The sequence below is a fragment of the Protopterus annectens genome, chromosome 3.part0, assembly GCF_019279795.1.
Source record: "Protopterus annectens isolate FY-2018-M chromosome 3.part0, PAN1.0, whole genome shotgun sequence".
Classification (NCBI taxonomy): domain Eukaryota; kingdom Metazoa; phylum Chordata; order Ceratodontiformes; family Protopteridae; genus Protopterus; species Protopterus annectens.
Window position 1 is genome coordinate 1,253,835,426 of NC_056731.1, and position 20,879 is coordinate 1,253,856,304.

The 20,879-nt window shown below is 38.0% G+C and overlaps 1 protein-coding gene across 1 annotated transcript in view; it reads left to right on the top strand.

Annotated features, from left to right (window-relative positions):
- The first annotated feature begins 979 nt into the window (after positions 1-979).
- Positions 980-20,879, top strand: part of LOC122797049 (histamine H3 receptor-like) — a 184,313-nt gene continuing 164,413 nt past the window's right edge. Inside the window, exons 1-2 of the mRNA XM_044065825.1 lie at positions 980-1,346; positions 16,031-16,197. Coding sequence (XP_043921760.1) covers positions 980-1,346; positions 16,031-16,197 — 534 coding nt within the window. The remainder of the gene's footprint in view (positions 1,347-16,030; positions 16,198-20,879) is intronic.

Consider the following 20,879-nt stretch of genomic DNA (forward strand, 5'->3'; position numbering starts at 1 on the left):
AGCTGTTACAGACTATCTGCAGTCATCATTGTACAGCATGTTTTTTCTGACACTTTGGAACAAACCTTAGATATGATAACACAAAAGATGAAGAGAAGTTAATTTTCACATTTCAGTCCTAGTATAAAGTGTCTAATATCGAATTCCTCTTGCTTTACACAAGCACTACTAACATTTTCCATTATTAAAACTATGTTGCATTCTTTCTCATAAAATGATTGTCATGAGGGTATCATGTGTTCATATTTTAGATGAATGTTCCTTATAAGATGAAAATTAATTTTCAACCAATAATGCCTCTTGGCATTAGAGTACATTTTCACAACTTGATGTAACTCATTGAAAAGTACTTACAACTTTTCTTTTGCAGCCATGTTTTTAAAAGCCTCATTATTGAAGAGTAATTATTTCTACATACAACAATTGTCATAGCAATTATGTTAAAATGTGATGCTGCCAAAATTGAAAACATATCTAATAGGCTTGTTCCTACTGCTATGAAAGTATCATCAAATCTAATTACTGAAATAATTATATGTGAAGGGTGGAAATATAGGTCCCAAGTGATGAGAGAACAACTTAAACTGAGATATAAATAGGAGTCTAAGTTACTAAAGAATTAACCATTTTCTTTTCTTTATATTGCACTACACATATATGATTTTTGGAAGATGCTACTATATTAGTAGCAGCATAGACATAATTCTGAGATTCTAAAATCCTGCACAGTAACACTATGTTTTCTTTTTTAAAAATATCAACGTACCAAATTTTACATTAACTCATTCAGAAACCTTACTATAAATACCTTCATATGTTTACTCAGCAACGTGCATCTATACGATTTCTTAAGGGTAAAGTTTTTTATATTCAAACACGTAGATTACATCATTCCATGAGTTTAGTTTTGTAAAATATATTGTATACCAACTGGAAAAACAATCACTTAGTATATCTTGTCTTAGGGCTTGAAATTGCTATGGCTGAGGATTTTTTGATATTTGACCTAAATAATTCATCTGCCTACATACAAAATGTGTCAAGCTTTTACAATGGAGATGCCTTATCTTTGCAAAGTACTACTCCCTATTTCCCTAATGGAGACACCTTATCTTTGCAGAGTACTACTCCATATTTCCCTAATGGAGATGCCTTATCTTTGCAGAGTACTACTCCATATTTCTCTAGAAGCATTCAGATAATACTAGCTTTATGTATTTCACTCATGATTTCTATTACTGTGATCGGAAATGGACTAGTTATTTTGGCATTTTTCATGGAAAAGAAAATTAGAACACCAAGAAATTATTTCCTGCTTAATCTGGCTATCTGTGACTTCTTTATAGGTAAGTGTACAAGAATTACAATGAAACTCATCATGCAATTCTTTCATTCATTAAATTGCTGGTGCTTTACTAATAGCAGGTAAGATAATGACAAACTGTAACAGATCTAAAGGCAATAAGTAGAGAAATAAATGATACAATACAGTTAACTTTTTTCGCGACAGTACACAATATTTGGATTTGTCTGTTTTTTTGCAGAGGAGCAGAATAACTGTTTGAATTCAAAGTTGATTAGGTACTGATCCAATTTAAAAAAAATGGAAGTGTCAGTTAAGTGCTCACCAGAGGAAGAGTTCCCCATGCCAATAGCATGGTAGTTCCTAGCTAGTACAAATATTACAAGTGTGTTGCCAACTGTGAAATTGCACTTTTTAAAATTAAGTAGTTTTTAGTGATTTCTTTGCTTTGCTTTTCCAGAAGTGTAATGATGACATGGTTGATTATATTTAGAAATGGGATGACAGGGCAAAACAGCAGGCTTGGTTGATGGTGGGAGCGTTGCTACATGTAAAAATGCGATTTTGAATTCATCTTCAGATTGATACTTCCTTCTTTAATTTGCATTAATGAGACAGCACAGTGAGTACCTGAACCTTCTATAACACATCCTAACATTTCTAATATGCCTTAGCTGTAGAGCTAGTATATTTATTGGCCTGAAGGATATGGGAGATTCAGAAATCATAATCCCCTTACAACACTGAGACAAAGTTTATATTTTCAGCAATATGATATTCAGCTAATTAGCTATTCTAAGATTTATGTTTAAAATGTATGACAACATTTAGCATTTTTTCAATGGTGCCTTTAGAGATTAATATTCAACTAATACTTTGCTGCATTATGTACAAAACAAGAAATAATATTGATAGCTTATTTTGTATTTTCAATCTCATAGGATTTTGCTGTACATTTTCTTATCAGATTTCCATGCACTTGGAAAATGTTCAATAATGCATGATCATGTATAAACCATCATAGATTGCCTCAAAGCCTTATCTCTATACTTTGTTTCCTACAGAGTGCTGAGAGGCAATTTATGCCTGGCATACAAGGCATCCTTGGTTCCCACTCTAATCAAAGTTTTGCATATCAGCAAAACAAACAGCACCAGAACTACTAGATCCAAAGATTTAGATTTTGCTTGCAACTTAAATAGGGCATACTGGAGGGACAGATATGTGTCTCAGGAAATCCCCATGCTCTGGAATAGGCTTCTTTCCATGTGATACAGAGCCCTTCCCTAACCCTATACATTTTCGCAACCTAGACCAGTGGATGGAAAATCAGAAATGCATACCTGGTCTGAGCCTTATGTCTCTGATGGACAGAAGCAGCCATTAATACTACCCTATCTAAAATACATCCCTTAAAATAACCACTTAGACACTAACTAATTGCATGTCTAAGCTTATAAAGGCCCCAGTGATCTTTAGCCTAGTATACATCTAATATACACCTATGAACCTACTAACAGTGTTTTCTTAAATTAACTGATATTGTGATCAGTTAAAATATAATTTCATAGTGCAGTTGTAGTAATGTAGACTATTTGAAGACTATTCTCTTAAGCTATATCAGGATTGTGAGCTTGTTGCTAGTCTGCAGTTTCTAGAAAAAATGTTTTCTGTCTTTAAAGTATGGAGTAGACTCAGAGACAGTTTTCACCATGTAAGAATAGTGTATAATAAAATGCAGCAAAAAGGTCGAACAGCAGTTCAAACAGAAATGTGAATCATTGTTTAAGAAGCAGTATGTTACCTGTAATTAAGAACGATTGGTGTTCGGTATGCATTTTAAGGGAACCACTACTAAATCCCAAAATCCCAAACTACCGATGCCAAAAATCCTGAGACCAAATACCCGAAACGCTAAAATACCGAAACATTAAAACCGCAAAATTCAAACTACCGAAAACTACACTCAACATACACTACACACATACACACACCTTTCCCCAGAACAAAAACACGCAAACCTAAACTACAGACAAGTGGGGGGCAAGCCCCCCTGCACCCCCCCCCATGTGGGGGGCTGTGTCCCCCACACCCCCCTACTTAAATATTCTAACTCAAAAGTCACACTACATACACAAACACACGAAACACCACCACACACCTACATTCCTCTCGCACACACACATCACAGTCACAACACACACTTACACACTAAACCCCTAACTAACACATTTAAACATAGATACTTACCTGACCTTCCACCATACCACAACACCAGAAGCGTGAATGTCAAACTCCCTATGATCGGAATTTTGAAATTCATGCTTCTAGTCTTTCGGTAATTAGGGGTTTTGGCTATATAGTCTCGAACGTTTGAAACTCGGTACTTCAAACTTTCAAGATTATGTAGTGATCCCATTTTAAGAAGCAATAACATAGGAATAAACGTGATTATTTGTCTCAGAAATAGCCATGTACAATATCAGCACTGTTTAGTAAAACTCTAATACTGTGCATTAGAGAGGGACCATAGCAGAAGAAATTAATATGATAACAGTGACTATATGAAACAAAACAATCTCATGAAGAATTATAAAAATGTCATACCTTTATACTAAACCCTGTCTGAAGAGTACAGAATGAAAGTAACCATTCATTGTTTCATTGTCTGTTACTAGTTTATTAATATGAACAAAGGAAAGATCCTCATCCAAAGTTTTAAATCTTTTAATTTCTAAGGACAATTGGGGATTTATTCTTGTTAGAAATATTAGCTGGGCTTTTATATTGTTTGTTTTCTAATGTTTTTAACAGAGGCCAGACAGATTTCCTTTTCTCAAACGTTTTAGTAAAATAGTCATTATCAATACAGATTATATTAGATAATACTTTAATTTCACAGTTAGCACTGGGTGATATTAAGACTACTTCTTTATCCATGTAGGACAGAGATTTTGAAATTATGGATCTAAGTTTAATGTTCCTTTTAGCTTGAGGGTTTACCCCAACAGACTTATTAGCTCTCTTGATTCAACAAGATAAATATGCTGCTTGTCTTGATTTCTGAAGAATCCAAAAAGTTAGAAAGTTCACCATATCCTTTCCTTCAAGTTTTTTTTTTCTTTTTTTTTCTAGTTTACCACAGATTCTAATTTTGTCCCTCCTTTCTCTGTTTTCAAGGTCCTCCAGTTTGTTAGTTACCAAGTATTTTATTTTACTAAAAGAATGAGTAAAGAGGTCATACAGAAAAAACAATCAGTAAAAACTAAAAGAAAAATTGAACTAAGCTAGAATTTCCATTGTGTGATTCTTCAAACCTCTTGTGTTAGAGGCACATGGGATATATGCAAATGACCCTTAAGAACATCAGGTGTTTCAGCATTATGGCAATTCTGAATGCCCATGACTTTTTTCTTTTTAAGTTGTTTAATGGACAAATTCAGGACAGTATTTTATTTTAGTGAAAATCTCCTTAACTTCCTTCTTCTTTAATTCTTCATTCTATGTTATTCAGGATATTTTTCTATTTCTTTGATCTGATTTTTATGTTGTAGGGCTGAAACATTTAATATTTCTGTTTGCTTTATACAGATTTATTTTTTTTAAATTTATTTAACATTTGTTAACTGGGAAAATCCGACTGGGACAGAGCCCATTTTCAGTGGAAGCCCAGGGAGAAAAAATCCAGATGCATGTCTCTGGACTGTAGGAGGAAATTGGAGCACCCAGAGGGAACCCACACAAGCACAAGGAGGGCATGCAGACTCTGCACAGAAGGAACTCCTGCTGAGAATCAAACTGGAGAATCTCTTGTTGTGAGGAGACAATGCCAACTGCTGCAACACTGCATTACCCAAGTTCTTTAGCTGTATGTCTATTTTATTTTCAAGTTGCTGTTTTTTTTTTTTTTTTCGTAGTTAGATCCTGGATTGAAGTAAGTAACTGTTGAAAGTCTTTGCTGGGTGTTGAATCTTCATGCTGCAGTTCTTTCTTTGTCACAACTGAACAGAGTTAAGTTAGTCTAATAGAGGCAAAGAAAAAAAAACTGCTATAATAGTTATTTTCTGCAAAGCCCATCACCTTCATTCAGGAAATCTTGAAGTGTAACTTTAGTCCTACAATTTTTTATGTAATTTTGCAAATAAATAAATAAATACATGCTACTATTCAGAGTCTCCTGTGGAGCTTCACAGAGATGTTACTACTCTGGAGACATGTCAACCATGTACCTTCCCCACACCATAGTAACCTTCAAAATGAAATTAATTGGAAGGTTTTGGTAACTCATGACTAGAGGTTTTGGAGCTCAGATTATCAGTTCAGTCAGAGGTCATCCTAAGACCTAAGATCTGTACTGTTTCTTTTTCTATTACAAATTCACCACTGAGCAGATCATGAGAAGCTTGATCAGGTCAGCTTTCTCAGAGGTGCCATACAGCTGTGGCACCAGACCACTGAATGAAAACATGGATTTGTCTATTTCAGTTATACTTGGTTAATCAATGAAATCCATGTGGGAAGGACACCAGACAAATGACCAGTAATAGTAATAAAATGCCCATAAGGCAGTAGTTACACCATAAGCTCCAGATAGCAGGCAAAACCAGGTAGCTTGATATCATGAAATCTTTAATCATATAATCCACAATTCACAGTTAAGCACTTTCTTTCCCTGCATAACACTTCGGGGACATCATCAGAACCAAATGAAACATGGAAAAAAACTGAAATTGAAAATAAGTCGAGAAGCTGTGCAAGATGCCTATGCCTTACACTACTGTCATTCTATTTTTAAATATAGTGTGTGTGTGTGTGTGTGTGTGTGTGTGTGTGTGTGTGTGTGTGTGTGTGTGTGTGTGTGTGTGTGTGTGTGTGTGTGTGTGTGTGTGTGTGTATGTGTGTGTGTGTATGTAGACTTTTATGATGGAAATGTTCTGAATTGGGCAGTTTTGTCATTATTGGTTCTTGCATTTTGTTTCATTGCTTACTGGAAAAATGTTCAAACAATAAATTTAAAATGTGCTCTAACTTAAGTGTAACAAGTGTGCTGTATTATACAACAAATATAATTTAATAAAGTCAGGAAGGTGTATCAAAGGACGCAAGTATGTTTCTTGTTTTGTGTGCAAGGGGCCTATGATTTGAAAACAGCCCAAAGGTAGTCTTTATCCACCACTAGCCAGATGCATTTTCTTTGGATGTGGTGTGAGTTTCAAGTGCTGTTTCAATGAATGTGAGTTTTAAGGGCAGAGAAGTTGTAATGCTAAGTCTATTTTTATTCTGAGACAGTATTGCTTTATTTAGCAGAATTCTATTAGTGTTTGTGCATTGTGCTATAAAATGTAAAAATAAAATCCAAATAATCATTGTAGAAGTAAAGCAGTATGCAGACATTAGTGTTTATGGTAACTGGGGCAAAGTTGCCAGGTAATGGGACATTGGAATGGCTGCAGGGGGACTCTGGTGCCATATTTTGGCTGTCTGTTCTTCAATTTGCATTTGAAAGTTGGTATCCCACAATTCCATTTGAGTGGGTGGGTTACATAATTATGCATGCAAATTTTATGTTAATCAGCATACAGATTTGTGGCTATTTTTCATGGGCCTTGTCCAGATTTTTGATGTTTCCAGGTTGAGAACATTTACATCTTGGGAATACCATCCCTCATGGAGTACCTTTTGTTTCCAATAAGGTGAATGAAGTCAAGCCCTGGATAAATTTGCTAGAGCTCATTCTAGCATCAAGGTTGTTTTTTAATGATACTAGGGTATCACTTTGTTTAACATGTGGGAACAGTTTATTCCAGAAAAGAGCTAAATGCTAGATGATTAATTTGTCCTTTCAGCATGTTTTATTTTGTTTTTGATTTTGTTTGATAATAGTGCCTAACATACACTCATTAGCAAACTTTGCATCTGAACGTCTGGGATACGAATGTTTGCAAAATAAGTATTGAATATGAGAAAGCCAAGCTATGATCTCTGTGGTACCCCACAAGTTGCAGTTTTACATTTAAGTAGGGTACCAGCAATTTTCACAATTTGAGATCTGTTGTGTGCCAAATTGCACTCTAGTGGACAACGTAATTTTCAATAATACCAGCATGAAGGATAGTGTCAACAACTTTGACCAGTTCAAGATAAACAGTGTGCATGGTTCATAGGTACTTAATAGGCTATAATGAGGTAATTACATATTTCCTGTATACATGAGGTCCAAGTGGTGCTAAACCAGGGATTAATTTGTAGTTATCTATCTATTCATCCGTACTGTACTTGAATAGAATAAGAGAAATATTCTGCTTTATGTGGGGTAGAAGACAGTTCCATAGTAGTGGTATTTTCTGTTATACATACCTTTCCCATCAGCACACCCTGCTAATTTTATAAAAGAGATTGAGGTCCCTTGAGTGGCTGTTTATTATACCATGGACTGACCACTGTTAACAGCCTCTAACATTTTCTGCTCTTTGCAAATTGGTTTTCTTAGCTGGAATAAGGTGTCTAGTTGACCTATGAACTCTTAGATGACTTCCATTTGCAATGCTGTTTATATCACTTTTATAAACTTTTCAATTGTCTTTGCCTAATACAGATGAAGATTATGGTTTGTTGCACCTTGTTATGACTTTTGTCCCATATTATGTATCTATTTAGATGTAACTGAAGAGTACTGCAGAACTGCCCTGCAATTTGCAGTTATACTTCTCCTGCTTCTGGCTGCAGCTTTGTGAATGCTGCCCCACTGTAAACAAACTTGTGATCACTCAACCAGACTTAGCATCCTCTATGTTGGCATGCAGCTAATTATACTCAAGCCCCTCACTCATATCTCTTCTGACAGATCCTGACTAAGCTGGCTAACCTTGCAGTTGTCCAGCATCAGAATGACAGAGGTAGAACTTGGTTAAAAGCTATGTGAAATGTCTTATGTATAAAGGGTAAACACATGTCTACTGACCTTCCACTTTTAACTGCCCAGAAATGTCTTCATTCTGAATTGAAAAAGAGCTAAGGAAAATAATGCTCATGTGTAATATGGATTTGAGTACAGCACAAAGATAGTCCAACAGTTCTGTTACAACTGTGTGCATTGTGCTAACCAACATTGATTCAGTCACATGACCTATGGTACAATCTGTTATACTCATCCTGTTCAAAGTGCTCTTAGAATGTTTCAAAATGTCTCCCATTTGTGACCTTAAAGGTTTCCTTGTTGTGGGTATTTCTCCTGCAAGTTCAGTTCCTGCAATCTTTGCCATTCTCATTCCCTTCATGGCGTGTCTGTAATGAGTACGTATCTACCAAGTTCTCTTTGCCACTTTCTATACTTCTTCAAAGTGTGTCTCATCATCCACATGGGCCAAATTTCTTCCTGTATATTACAGTGCTGACCTTGTTAAATGCAATTCATGCTCTTCTTTCACCTTGCTTTATTAACAGAATTCTGCTTAAACATTAACTTTCCTGCTGCAGCGCATATATCTACCTGTTGCCTTTGTTGTCTGTAGTCTCCTTAAATTACCTTCTTTTCCATCTTGCACCAGCAAGGTAGTCATTTTCAAAGTTCAGATGGCATTAAAATTCTACCTGTGACATTTCAATGCATATACATGGTGTAATGATGTAAGGTAGTGCCAGTTATGCCAAGCCGAGCAGGGCAGGGCATTTGTAACATATGCCAGCATAGCTAGCTGGAGTTTTGTAAAGATTTTATGTTATTTGAATATCAAATTGATTTGTACAGATGCTTGTGTTAAAAATGTATTTGTAAAGTTGATTGTATTAAAAATGTATCGATAGAGGTTACTGCTGGACATTAAAGAAATATGCATGCATGTCAGACTGTATTGTTGTAACTGATTAAATATGTATCTTTTAACAGAGGATAGTGGAAGTGAAGGGGTTAAGCTCAGCCCAGCTAACCTTAAGAAAAATAGTCTGAAATGAAATGACTTATTTTAGGCCATAAAGATTCTATCTCACAGGTCTGAATGCAGCCAGAGATGCAATATCTTTGAAAAGCCTTTCTGCAGGAAGGGTGGAAATGATGGAATGGTTTTATAGCTTCCAGATGCTGCAATAAGCCTCAGCAAAGTTCTATGCGTGTATTTTGACACATCTGTGCCAGATCCTGGCTCAATTTCTAGTGAGGGGGTAGTGTGGGAACCACAGAGTCAGGTAACCAGATGTGAGTCATTCTCTAGCCAGCACAGAAATTGTATTTGGATACTAGTGAGAGAATTGTCAATAGCACTCAGCATTCTGTCATGGACCTGACAACAAAGACATTCATCAACTTCATCTTGCCTTGCTTTAGTAAGTAACTAGGAAATGGCAATTCTTCAGTCAGTTAGATAAATATAAGGAGATATTGTTTTTCTGAATCTGTATGAGTTTTTCCACTTGTGTTGCTTTTTTATATTTCCTGTGAATTGAAACTCTTTTTTTATTGAAAATAGATATTCAGTAGTTTCATATTATTAATATTTACTATTAAATATATTTAAACCTTTCATTGTGGCTGATCTTTTAGAAAATATTTTAACCTTAGAGCGTACTTGCATTTATTTAGTGGCACTGCGGCTCCACGCTCCTGAAAGTCTTGCCACTTGGTTAAGCTCACTATTTGTATAAGTATTAATTTTACTAAGAGTAGTTGGGTACCCTGGTAAGAGCCTAAGAGTAGCTGGCTTTGGGTATTCTGGTGGCAGTGTGTATCTACCTTATAGTCTGGGTAGAGGTGGCAAAGTGGGTAAGCTATGCCAGCCTTTCCCAGGTGTGTGTGTGTGTGTGTGTGTGTGTGTGTGTGTGTGTGTGTGTGTGTGTGTGAAAATCAAAGCTCAAAGAGAGTATGTGTGTCAGCTACTTTGAAAAGGGACACTGAAGGCACTAATTTCACAGAGAGAGTGGTTGAAGACTTGGCTTGTAACATCTGGCTAAGAACTCAGCTCTATAGCTGTGTCAGTGGGGAGTATTATTTGCAGCTTGGAGAGGTAGCACAGCCACAGGACTGGAGTGTGCATTCCCTCTGCATTCTTAAGGGATATTTTATTTGGTGCAGAGATTTGCATTTAAAAATACTGTGTGCGTCTATTATTTTTTCTCAGTGAAAATTCCCCACCATTGTCATTAGTAAGGACTGATGCTCCTTGATCACTGACCATGAGGAGGGACATCACATATTAGTGGCAGTGGTGGGACATTAACTAAACTTCTACAGCCTGTAAGCAGTTGTCAGTAAAGGTGTGTGCACTCTCAGCAGCCACAAGGTAAACATACAGGGTTTCATTTATTGGAACAGTTTTATTTATTTTAGTTAGTTTAGTTTAGTCATAGAAAGCAGGCAAAGATATCAGTTGGGGATTATGGAAACCTGACAATGAATCAGTTGGCTAAAGTGTGCAAATCCAAAGGACTGGTGCCTGCCAACCTGATTAAAAAAGGAAATGATTTTAGCCTTAATCGCAGCTGCAGCACAGACCAGCAACCAGGAAGACATCCAGTCTGGAGTTGGGGATGTGCAGCCCTTAGAAGCAGGACAGATTAGCTTTTCTTCCAAGGATTTAAAAAACAGTCTGGAGTTAAAGAGACTTGAACTGGAGGCAAAATGCATGCAATTAAAATCAGCCGAGAGGCTGCAGTCTTTGGAAGCCAAAGAAAATGAGAGACTGCTGTGTTTGGAGGCCAAAGAAAATGAGAAGCACTGTCAACATGAGAGGGATATGCTGACTCTTCGACAGGAGCATGGATGTAATGTAAAGGGAATACATGAACCCCAGAAGCAAAAAAGGTCATTACATTTCTTCCACAGTATACAGAAGGTGATAACTCTGGTAGTTTTATTCATATATTTGAAAGAGTATATAGAGAATATGCTGTTGACCGAGGGCTCTGGGTATGGTTCCTGACCCCCTTACTCCATGATAAAATTGTAACCCCTGTTTCTAAATTGTGTAATACTGATTGTATAAATTAAGGCAAGGTTAAGCAATGTTTTAAGGTAAAACCTGAAACTTACAGAAAAAGTTTCATGAGGATAAACGTAAGGTAGATGAAAATGTATGTGATTATATTGCTGAGCTAAACACTTATTTTCATAGGTGGGTGAGTGTGTGTGTCAGGTCACCACATTTGAAAGGCTGGCAGACCTTTTGGTGTGTGAACAAGCCCTTAGCACTTTACCCAAGGACATAAGAATCTGGTTGGCAGATCGGGAATGTAACTCTGCAGATGAGCTGGGGAGAAATGGGGATTTCTATTTAGCAAGCAGGCTACCACTGTACAAGAAGAAGATACCCAGTGCTGCACATAGATATAACAGAATCCATGGTGGGCAGCCTAAACCACCCCAACAGAGTCCACCAGTAACAGGGAAAGCCACTAGTTCAGGTACATGGCAGGATCAAAGTTTAGATGTTACAAATCTAACCAGAGGGGCATATTCAATCCACTGAAGTAAGGCAGGGAACAAAAGGTAGGGAAGCCAGCAAGTGGGAATAACATTATGCCAGTGGTAAGTTGTCTGGAGATGACAGGGTACCAAAGTATCACTGGAGTTTATATCCTATCTTAGTGGATGGAAAACAGGACACTGCTCAGAGACACACAGCCTCCAACATAACCATTGTGAAGCCTGCACTTGTAAAAAAGATTAGTGCTTGCTTGGGCAGCCTACTTCTGTCAGAGCTTTAGGAGGAACCCATTCCAAATACCTCTGGTCAAGATTCACCTTGAATGGGAGGGTAGAAAAGGAAGCAAGCAATTAGGTGCGTCTGAGGATATTCCTGCAGATGTCTTGATAGGGAATGATTTTGATAATGCAAAACCTTGTGTGCATGTCAGGCTTGGAGACAGACATGTGGGTCTGGTAGCCTGGGGGAGACCCACACAGACCCCACACCTGAAGCTGGGGCACGTGATCTGGCTTTTTCAAGGAGTGACCTACCCTGTAGCAGTGAGCCTAAAGGTAAGCTACAGCTGCTGATAGGTACTGATGTTCCCTTGGGCAGAGTGACTACAAGGGCAGAGGTGAGTGGCAGTACCCAGGCTGACAGTGAGGCACCACTGTCAGAGGATACAAGCCTTCCTGTGGAAAGGGAGCTGGGAAGGGTCACAAAGGCAGAGTTGAGACAGGCTCACATCTTGGACCATACACTACAAGGCTTGAGGAAGGTAGCTACAGAGGCACCTGATTCTCAAGGAAAAGGAGAGTATGTATACTGGAACAAAGGGTTACTGTATAAAGAGTGGATCCCTGAGGGAGGGCTGTATGGTGAGGTAATGCAGCAGTTGGTAGTGATTAGACCCTTCAGTCTGACACTTTTAGCCATAGCCCATGGCATTCCTTTTGCAGGTCATATTGGCATAATGTGTGCCAAGAGATGTATTATGCAGAACTTTTATTGGCCTGGGATTGCAAGGGATGTAACAGGGCACTACAGAACTTGTGAGCCATGCCAAAAAGTAGGCAAGGCAGGAGACAAGGTCAAAGCTACTTAATTGCCTTTGCCTGTGATTGAGGACTCATTTCAGAGGGTAGCTATGGTTATTGTGGGGCCTCTGAGTACTCCAAGTTCCACACAGAAGAAATATATCCTAGTGGTAGTAAATTATGCTATGAGATACCCCGAGGTGGTGGCTCTGTCCTCCATCCAGGCAGAGAGGGTGACAAATGCTTTGTTAGATATTTTCAGCAGAATAACTTCCTGAGAGAAATACTGACTGACTGAGGTTCCACTTTCATGTCAGGCCTGCTGATTGTCAGTGGGGGTGCTGTGGAGTGAAGCACCTAGAGATTACTCCCTCCCAACCCCAGACTAATGGCCTTGTGGAGAGGTTAAACTCTGACCATGCTAAGGGCATTTGCAGCCCAGTTTAAGAGAGAGTGGAACAAATATTTACCCCATGTGTTGTTTGTATACAGAAAGGTATTGTGGGAATCCACAGTTTTTTCACCCTTTCATTTGCAGTATAAGCATAGGGTGAGGGGTCCTTTGGATTTGATTTGTGATGAGTGGGAGGAAGGTGTGAATCCCACAAGGAGTCTGTTGTGGCATATGTCCTAAACCTCAGGACAAAGCTTAGGGAGCTCATGGGCTTGGCCCAATTGACCTGGCAGGAACCTAATAGCTGGAAAATGTCTGGTATGACAGGAATGATTGAGCCTGAAAGTATGCTATGGGACAGCAGGTTATGGTGCTCATCCTTGTCAGACACAATAAGCTGCAGGCAGCGTTGGAATATCCCTTCAAAGTGGTAAGGAAAGTCAGTGATGTTAACTACATGGTAAAACTGCTAGGCCAGAGGCAGGGTCAGAAACAGTACCATGGTAACATGATAAAGCCTTACAATGATAGGGAGGCCCTTGTGCTTAGTATTTGCAGTAGATACCAATAGGAGTATGACGGAGGTCTGGTGAGTGATTTCCTCAGTGAGGCTCACATGGACACCTCAGTGCAAGGGGAGCAATGTCCCAGTGGCTATCCCTTACTCAGGTTCAAGAAATCTCTGCAGTGTCACAGGAGTTTTGGAGCATGTTTACTGGGAAACCTGGATGTACCCACCTGGTGCAGCACCATATTGGGGTCAGCACTGCCAATGCAGATTGGCTAAGACAGGGTATGGGTTAATACATTCCCAAACAGGCTCATTTCTCTCAAACAATGTTTCTCCAGGGCAACTTAAGAAACTAGCTTGAGTCTTCAAAGCAGGGAGAGATGTGATGATCTGTGGTAATGCCAGCTGTGACAAGGGTAGTAGAGCAGTGCATCTGTAATATAAGCCAGCATAGGTAGCTGGAGTTTTCTAAAGAATTATATATCATTTGAATATTGAACTGATTTGTACAGATGCTTGTGTTAAAATGCATTTGTAAAGTTGTTTGTGTTAAAAATCTATCATCAGTGGGTCCTGCTGGACAGAAAAGAGGTATACATGTATGCCAGCCTGAATTGTTGTAACTGATTAAATGTATATCTTTCAACAGGAGATACTGGAATGGAAGGGGTTAAGCTCAGCCCAGCTAACCTTAAGAAAAATAGTCTGAAATTAAATTACTTGTTTTAAGCCATAAAGATTCTAACTCACAGGTCTGAATGCAGGCAGAGATGCAATGTCTGTGAAAAGTCATTCTGTAGGAAGGGGGGAGTGTTGGAATAGTTGTATAGCTTCCAGATGCTGTATTAAGCCTCAGCAAAGTTCTAAGTGTGCATTTGACACATCTGTGCCAGATCCTGGCTCAATTTTTAGTAAGGATGTAGTGTGGGTACCACAGAGTCAGGTAACCAGATGTGTTGTCATCTTGTAGCCAGCACTGAAACTGTACTTAGATACTAGAGAGAGAGCTGTGTCAGTAGCACTCAGCATTCTGTGTTGGATCTGACAACAAAGACACTCATCCACTTCATCTTGTCTTGCTTTAGTAAGTAACCAGAGAATAGTAATTTTTCAGTCAGTTAAGAAAATATAGGGAGATTTACTAAATATTGTTTTCTGTATCTGTTTCAGTCTTTCCATCTGTGTTTTTTTTTTTTATTTCCTGTAAATTGAAACTATGAACTGAAAGTCTTGACACTTGGTTAAGCTCTACCACTCGTATACTTATTAATTTTACTAAGAGTAATTGGGTACCCTGTTAAGAGCCTTAGAGTAGCTGGCTTTGAGTGTTCTGTTGGCAGTATATCTATCTTATAGTCTGGGTGCAGGTATGCTGTGCCAGCCTTTCCCAGGTGTGTGTGTGTGTGTGTGTGTGTGTGTGTGTGTGTGTGTGTGTGTGTGCGTATGTATGTGCAAAAATCAAAACTCAGAGAGAATGTGTGTGTCAGCTACTTTGAACAGGTACAGTGAAAGCACTGATTTCACAGAGAGGGTGATGGAGGACATGGCTTGGAACACCCGGCTAAGAACTCAGTTCTATAGCTATGTCAGTGGGGAATCTTATTTGGGGCCTGAAGAGGTAGCCCAGCCATAGGACTTGAGTGTGCATTCCCTGTGTGCTAAGGGAAATTGTACTTGGTGCAGAGAGCTGCATCTTTAAATACTGCATGTGTCTATTATTTTTTTCAGTGAACATTCCCCACTGTTATCAGTGATGGGGATTGATGCTCATTAATCACTGACCCAGAAGAGGGATGTCACATATGGTTAGGTTTATTGTTTATAAACATTGCAGCGGAGTTTTTCTATGCACTACCCCTGTCTATTCCCAGAAACAAACTCATACACATCAACCAGCAACTTTATAAAATAGTGTTAACTCCTCCCAGCAGCATAAACATTTCTTAACAGCATAGCCATTCACAACCTAGAGCACTCATGAGATTCTTGCCCCCCCCCAGTAGGGCCAGATGACCCAAGCATTTCTCCTGAATATTTGTGTATCTCCTGATCTACCACTTTTAATTGTCATTGTTCTGTTTAATTTCCCTGATGTTGGTTATATGACAGTTAATCTACTGCTCCTTGGTTGAGACATAGTCATTGTAATAAAAGCAATCACTAAAATAGGTAGATAAACAGACAGACAGGGAGACAGATACATAGATAGGCAGATATACCATGCTAAAAAAGGAAGGCCCTAATGTGAATTAAAAATCATAGCAGTACGTAAATAAATACATTTAAGAATAAAATATTTAAACAAATTCTGCTGTGCTTAATTTTTTCTGGTGCAACTTTCTTAACCATTTCTTTTTAACCAGATATTTTTTGCATTTCTATTTTAAGGTGCATTTTCTATCCCTTTGTACACTCCTTATGTACTCTCTGGAATATGGACACTTGGAAAAGATCTTTGTAAAGTATGGCTAATAACAGATACTCTTCTATGCTTTGCTTCAGAATTTAGTATAGTCCTGATCAGCTATGACCGTTTTCTCAGTATCATTAAAGCAGTAAGTATAACTTATCTAACAGATTGTATTTATAAACACCTAACCTCACTCAAAGGCACAAAAACAAACATTAGTCTACAAAACTGATATGCGAATGGATGATGAGAAATGCTTTTTTCGGAATATCAATAAAGCTGGTCTAATTTAAATGTATACATGACTTAAGCAGTCCTCTTAACACTGTTTAGACAGTTCAGTGTGTACAAAGGTTTTATGTTCTGAGTTGCTACCTGAAGGTATAGTACTGGTATAGTATTAAAATGGTTTTGCTGTCAGTTAACACACTGAGAATACGGCTTATAAAAAACTGAAAATTTATGGTTATGGAGAATTTTGAAGGTCAGAAATAAATGCAGCAGAAAAGAATGCCTGAATGACTCATGCTTAGAATAGGTTTTGACTGTCAATAATAGGATTCCAAAGCAAATTAATTCAAAACAATGTTATGTGTGTGCATGTGTGCACGGGCGCATGTGTGTGTGTGTGTGTGTGTGTGTGTGTGTGTGTGTGTGTGTGTGTGTGTGTAAATATACATATATTTTATATATATATATATATATATATATATATATATATATATATATATATATATATATATATAGTTTATTATTATTTCGGCAAATTAAACAACGGAGAATTGCTACTAATTCGAAACAAAAATGCAAAATTTAAAATGTTGAACACAAAGTCGAACTCAGAAGTGGTGAATGCTCGAATTCGACATAATTTGAACATTCACCACACTTCCCGGAACAGTATTTCTGCAACTTGCACAGTAAAAAATGTGTTTGCTGGGGGGCAAGCCCCCACTGCACCCCCCACACTCCTTGTGACTTAAATATACAAACTCCGGGATTGAACTACAGTGAGGGAAGGGGAACATTTCCCGCCCCCCACTACAGTGCGATCTGCATCACACTGTCGAACCTTACAATAACGAATGCTGTATTGCATTTGTTGTTGCAAGGTTCGACATTGTGGCATTAATTTTTTCATTATGCGAAAAGGCACTTTCACACAAATGTAAATCGCATGAAGTGTGATTGACAAAATGATGTACAACCTATATATATATATATATATATATATATATATATATATATATATATATATATATATATATGTATATATATATATATATATATATATATATATATATATATATATATATATATATATATATATATAGTTCCACTTGAAACCATCAAATGTTCAGAGCATCGACGTTCTGATCATCGAGACCAGAACATCGATGTTCAGAACATCGAAAGTTCAAAGTAAACTACAGAAAAAGACATAAACTTTCAAAAACTATTTTATGCAGGGGGGCTTTGCCCACCTGTGCCCCCCACACACCCCTACTTCAATATTCCAACTCTGAGATCGCACTACAGTGGGGTAAATCTCCCATTTACCGCTATATGCATTAGCGCTAAACGGGAGATTTCCCATACCCTACATGCAATGCCAGCACTCAGATGGCACACACACACACACACAACATGCAGGGCACCTTGCTGCCCTGCATACGCACCCAAAAGTTTACATTTTTCTTACCTGGCACTTCCACTTTGAACCTTCGATGTTCTGAACATCGATGTTCTGATCTCGATGATCAGAATGTCGATGTCCCGAACATTCGATGGTTTCAAGTGGAACTATATATATATATATATATATATATATATATATATATATATATATTAAAACCAACAAAAATAAAAAAGGAATAAATAAAACACTTACAACTAACAGACTTCCAAAGCTAGGAGAAAAAACACAGAGGCAAAGTCAGTTTTGCCTCTGTGTTTTTCCTCCTAGCTTTGGAAGTTTGTTAGTTTATATATATATATATATATATATATATATATATATATATATATATATATATATGTATATATATATAAAATTTTATAAATTATGACTATATATTCTATAGCTATGTCAAGAATCGAAATGGCAATGCTCAGATCTGCTCTGAGCTACAACAGAATGGCATTAAATATACTGATCACAAGGATATTGCCAATATCCTGGCAGATCGATTCAGTGCCAACTTCACCCCCTCTCACCCCCTAAAGGGCCCATCTCACTACCAAAAGATTGCCAAATTCCATTAATAATGGCCACACAGGTAAAAACTGCACTCTCCAAAGCTAAGAATACAGCATCCATGGGACCAGACAACATCCCGGGCTGTGTACTACATGAACTACAAAATGAACTGGCACCTCACCTAAGTGTCATGTTTAATCATAGCCTCAACTCAGGCTTCATGCCCACTGAGTGGTGCACAGCTACAGTTATCCCACTTTACAAGGGGGGATCCACTTTGGATCCTGGGTACTACCGCCCCATCAGTTTGATGAGGCTGATGCAATGCCATGGAACGTATTATCATGGAATTTATAAACAAAGACATTGGCAACCTTCAAACACTGGACCCCACCCAGTTTGGGTTTGTGAAGGGCAGATCTTGTCTCCTGAACCTGATTGACTTCTTTGAATCAGTCTGCAGAGCTGTAGACGAGGGTAAGTCTGTCCACACAGCCTATCTGGACGTCAACAAGGCCCATCGACACCATTCCTCACTCTGGAATAATAGATAAACTTACTAAGCTGGGAATTAATCCCTCCATCACTCGATGGGTTGCCAACTGGCTTACTGACAGAACCCACACTGTATAAGTAGCTGACTCCAAATCCAGCTCCAGACAAGTGACAAGTGGTGTACCTCAGGGTTCAGTCCTGGGACCGCTCTTGTTTGGCATCTACTTCTCTGAAGTACAGGCCAATACTAAGGGACTCCGGCTAACAAAGTTCACAGATGACTGCAAACTGGGAGCCATTATTGATGTGGATATTCTACAAAAGGGCCTTACAGAAGCAGATGCTTGGTGCCAAAGCCATGGGCTCAAGCTCAATGTCAAGAAATGTATGGTTATCCCCTTTGGGAAAAAAACATGTACCCGTAAATTACCACATAGGTGGCAGTACACTAAACACTGAAAGTGTGATAAGAGAGTAAGGGACACAGGTGGACAGTGGTCTCACCTTCGATAACCACATCATCACAACAGTCAGAAAAACCTTCTATGTGGTACACCTCATCACTAAGGGCTTTTCATCCAGAAAAAAAGAGATCATTGTCCCACTGTACTCATCCCTCATTAGACCCATTATAGAATACAATGCCCCGTTTGGTATGTTCCTCTCAAGACATCTGCAAAAACTGGAATGGCCACAGAAATACCACACTAAAAGAATCCCAGGCCTAAATTAGATGCCCTATGCTGGCCATCTAAAAAAAACTCCAGCTATACTCTGTCCCATATCGTCTACTCAGAGGCGATCTCTGCTTAACATGCAAGGCCATGTCAAACCCAGAGCTGTTGGACATACTACACTTATAGTAATCTCAATCCCTAAGAGCCACACACTCCAGGGATCTAAACCTTGTCATCACAATAAACAAAACATGCTGGAGGGATAGGTTCCTGACCCAGAGACTCCCCACACTCTGGAATAGACTGCCCATACATGTCAAGCAGAGCACCTCTTTGGCCCTCTTCAAATGGATCCTTGATGATTGGATGGGAGAAAGAAAATTCACCCAGGGGATCACATCTGTCGCCCTGCTAGACAGGGGTCCAGGGAAGTAAATAGTGTGGGAAGAAATAGCCAGGGAATTGTTATGGCTAGGCTTGTATAGGCCCTAGGGCCGATAGCCTAGTACTGACATATGAACCTATGAATTCCCGGGGTTTTATTCCACTTACTTTCCTTAATACTTTCTGTAACTTCTTTATGTGTAATTTTTTTGAACATCTAACTTTAATTTTTCTGGTATTTTCATGACTTTGGGGAAGTTTAGTTCTAAATTTGAGAAATTGATATGTGTTTTGCTAGTTCCATAATGTTCTGCATAATGATGTTTAAAAGCATCACAAATTTCACTTATATCCACTGCTTTTTTATTCTTTTTCCCTTAATGGATGATGTTAGTGATTTTATTTAATCGAGATTGTCTTTTGATTCTTATGGATAAATTATGCAAGTGTCTTGGTGTTATAGAATATGAATTTAGTTTGAGTTTTTCTAATGCCAAATTAATTTTATGAATTAGGATTTCATTACATTTTTGTTCAGCTATTCAATTGTCCTTTTATTAATAGAAAAATTTGTTGATTCATTGTTATTGATGTTTATAAGTTCTTTTGTATGTTGTATAATTCAGATTCCCATTCTTTTGTTTTGTTTATGAACCTTGTAAGGGTTTTACCATATCTATATATATATATATATATATATATATATATATATATATATATATATATATATATATAGGCTCACTTTATAACATCAAAATACTGAAATTTCGAATTTCAGTATATCAAAGCTATAAAGTTGAATGCTTGAAATAAAGAACGTTCATAATCGCGAATTTTACATATGTCGAATATATGTCGAATTCGCGGTTATGAAGTTGCGCTACGTAATGTCCGGGTTTGTGTTTTGGTGGTGCGCGGTGCCGTGTGTGGATGTAGGTGTTATGTCAGGTAAGTGAGTGTTTTGTAAGGGTTTTGAGTGGGAGTTAGAGTGTGTGTGAGGGATTGGAGAATGTGCATGTGTGAGTGAGCTTTTGTGTTGTGTTTGTGCAATCTCGGAGTTAGTATATATAA